The sequence below is a fragment of the Cebus imitator genome, unplaced genomic scaffold (genome assembly GCF_001604975.1).
Source record: "Cebus imitator isolate Cc_AM_T3 unplaced genomic scaffold, Cebus_imitator-1.0 Scaffold52, whole genome shotgun sequence".
Classification (NCBI taxonomy): domain Eukaryota; kingdom Metazoa; phylum Chordata; class Mammalia; order Primates; family Cebidae; genus Cebus; species Cebus imitator.
In genome coordinates this window covers 2,337,413-2,340,802 of record NW_016107367.1, presented here as the reverse complement: position 1 = coordinate 2,340,802, position 3,390 = coordinate 2,337,413, and the positions used below count along the sequence as shown (strand labels likewise).

General features: G+C 58.3%; 1 protein-coding gene across 1 annotated transcript; it reads left to right on the top strand.

Annotated features, from left to right (window-relative positions):
- The first annotated feature begins 792 nt into the window (after nt 1–792).
- LOC119471151 lies at nt 793–2,224 on the top strand. The gene has a single exon (XM_037738304.1). The coding sequence runs from the start codon at nt 1,232–1,234 to the stop codon at nt 1,661–1,663; it is 432 nt and encodes a 143-aa protein (XP_037594232.1). The 5' UTR covers nt 793–1,231; the 3' UTR covers nt 1,664–2,224.
- Nucleotides 2,225–3,390: the final 1,166 nt, after the last annotated feature.

The window sequence follows — 3,390 nt, the reverse complement described above, 5'->3', positions numbered from 1 at the left end:
AGGCAGCTGGTGGTAACTGTGGAGCCAGCCTTTGTGGGGTGCTGGGTGATGCCTCTGTGGGCTGGAGATGGTGCTGATGAGACCACAGGGACGCAGGTCTGGGGTTGGTGTTGTGCCCCCGGAGCTCCCGCCAAAGGCATCCTCCGCCAGGAGGGAGGCTCTGAGCGTCTTCAGGGCCCCTAGGATCACCCCCCTCAGGGTCTGGGAATGAAAAGCAGGTGCGAGCTGGCTTTCATCTCCGTCTTTGGCAAGGTGCTCTCTTTTCAGTATAGGATGCTGCCCGGCTTTTGCACTCAACCCCTGGGGAGAGTCTCCAGATTCATTGTGGAAGGGGTGGGAGTGGTTGGACTTGGCGGTTGGGAATGTCCTTGGAGGCTGTGAGGCTCTAATCCCTGAGTGCCCAGACCTGTGCTGCCCTCGGGGAGGATATTCCACAAGGACGGCTGCCTGCAAGCTTCCACCTTAGTCCGAGCGTCTGAGCCTCTCCATGGTACTCGGGGAGAGGTTACCCGAGCAACTTTGCATCTAGACGACGAATGTTGCTCGGTGAACCCCTCTTCGGTATCAAATTCCACTAGGGAGGCCGCCCTGGAGGCCGGGGCACCTCAGGGAAGGACGCCGGCATCAGCACCGTTGTGGGGTACGGGGATGGGTGGTCGACCAGTTGGAAAGTAATTGTTTCTAATGTACTTCACCTGGTCCACTAGCCGTCCGTATCCGCTGCAGCCTGCGGGGCCTGCGTGCCGGGGAGCCGACCGCGCTTCAGCTCAGCGCCTTTCCTGGTACTTGAAGAGAGATCGACCGTGTTATATTCGCTTTATTGATTTCGAATAATACATGGTTGATCTTTTCTCAGTATCAAATCTCACCTTGGAGGACCTGTTGGAGACAAGCCCTTTCGAGGGTGGGAGCAGGACGGGTGCTTTGGTGTCGCGGCCTCAGCGGGGGCCTGTCTGGGCAGGGCGGGGGTTGGCTCCCTGTCTCTCTGTCTTCTCACCTTTGGTGTCCCCTCCATCCTCAGGACAGCTTCCTGGGGGCGACGCTGGCACCATGGGACACAGCAGCCATGTTCTTGAGCCAACGGCACTCTGGGTACCTGAGGAGAGGTTGTCTGTGATGAGTTCGCTTTTATTAATGACGAATATAACACAGATGGCCTGTTTTCAGTACCGCCACCGCCCGGTGGTGTGGGCGCAGCGCTTGAGGCGGCCTCTCCCGGGTACGTGAATGCATGGGCTGGCATGACATTTCTCATCCTGTCCCCAACCCCCGGCATCAAACCATTTGGGGAGAGCTTTCTGGGGCCATGTGGACTTCGGGGAAGATGCTGGGGATGTGCACCGGGGTGGGGGACGGTCATGAAGCTGATGAGCATGAGCGATGGGTGACAGGGCTCAGTCTGTTTTTCTCAGCTAGTGCCATTGAGGCAGAGGACTCCAGGGAGCTAGTCCTGCTGGAAGGCATCTCGCTAGAAGGGCACCTACCCCTCGCCAGGGTGCTGGGGACGGCTGCAGACATTTCCTGCACCGGGGCTGCCTTCCCCTTGTCCCAGCGCCGTGAGACCCTGGGTGGGAGCCGGTGCCTCCAGCGGCCATGTGAGCACGTGCTGTTCCCCGTGGTATGTGAGGGGAGGTGGCCTGTGGTGCGTTTGCAGAAATCATGACACATAAGACATGATCGACCTCTGTTCAGTATCAGATCCCGGCTGCATGATTCCTGTGCCTGCTGGTGTCGGGGAGGGCCAGATGCACGCCCTGTGGGCCCCCAGGAGCATGGCTAGCAGCTGAACGTGCACCTGACTTCCACCTGGAGGCGGGTGGCTGGTAGCAGGGCTCGTCACTGAGGACGAAGCCTCCTTCCAGGAGTTGGCACTGCTCAGCGGTTCCTGAAATAGGTTGGCTGTGAGGTGTTCACTTTCTACATGATGAATATTATACAGTCAGCCTCTTTCCGGCATCCAATCCCACCTGGGACGCCTTCCTCTTCGCTGCCGGCTCCAGGCAGCAGCTGCCTTTGCACTGGTTGACCCTATGGACTTTGTTGGGACCTGTCAGCTCCACTCTGTTCTGGAGGGCTTTGGGTGTGCCCCAGTTCCAGCGTCAGCAGGAGCACCTGCCGTGCTCTTGCTTCTGGCTGGCAGTTCCCCCAGGCTGGGCTGGCCTTCAGCTACCCGATGCTCGTATTTGCACCCCCAGCCTGCCCAGACTACAGTAAGATGACCAGAGGCCTGGAAACATAGTGACTCTAGTACCTGCTGCTCATGCCCAGGGGAATGGAGGAGTACCCAGGTCTGAAGGCATGTGCGCCTCAGGAGCGCCTCTGAGGGATGAGCTAAGGCTGTCCTTCATCACTGGTCATTTGTCAGTGAGCTCCTAGGCCCGGGAGGTCCTCCTGAGCTGGGCGCACATCATTCCCTGGTTGAGACATGGCTGCCTTGGAAGTTGCAGCCCTGCACCTGCCTTCCGCCTTGTGGGTCCCTCCTCGGGACCGCTCCTCTCTGTCCGGCATGGGAGTGGGGATCCCTGGCACCATCCCTCTGGGCTGCCTGCTCCCACTCTCCCTCAGCACCCCTCTTCCCCAGCCCCTCTGGCCACTTGGGTCTCCCTCCAGGGCCCCCTCCTTCTGCCGGGGAGAGCATTTCCAACGGCAGAATCCAGCCGCTGCTCAACTGCACTGCCCAGAACGCCTCCCTGGGCCCCTTCCCTCGGGCTTGGTGCCAAAATGGTCCGAGGACTCCCCAGCCCCCTCTCCTCTTTTGGAGCCACAGCCTGTGCCCTGTGTGTTTCCATCATTCTTTCTGGCCCTGCACACACCCCTCCTTCCGGAGCTGAGTCCTGGGCAGCCCTGCTCTGCCCTCGGCGGCCTCCTGTCCCGGCTCCGGCCCTTCCTTCCTTAGAGGCCCACATCCTTTGCATTTTCCTTTCCCAGGGGTTCACGATTCCCAAGGGGATGGAATGTCTCTTGTTCAGCAAGGTCATCCCTGATAACCCTGTAAACCAGCTCGCCTTGCCTCTTCCCCGTTGCATTCCACCAGCTGCCCATTGCTGTTTGCCTCCTAGCTTATGGCTCTCTGAAATCGCCTAATGTTAATTTCTCAGTGCCCTCGACTGAGATTTCTCATGGCATAAATTTCTCTCTCTCTCTCTTATCCTCTGCTGAAACAGTAGCAAAACAGTGAGTGTTTGTTGACTGACTAATGGAGTCCCCAAAGGCAGTGACCGGATCAGGTGAATCCCCAGGCAGGTGCTGTGCACAAAGCAGGCAGTCAATGCGATGTGCTGACTGAGTACATGAATATGTTAATCGGTTTTTAGAAATTCTTCCCATTTGTTCAAAGCTGTTTGGTTTTCCAGCTTTTTCTGCCCTTCCAGGATGTCATTTGAGAGGCTG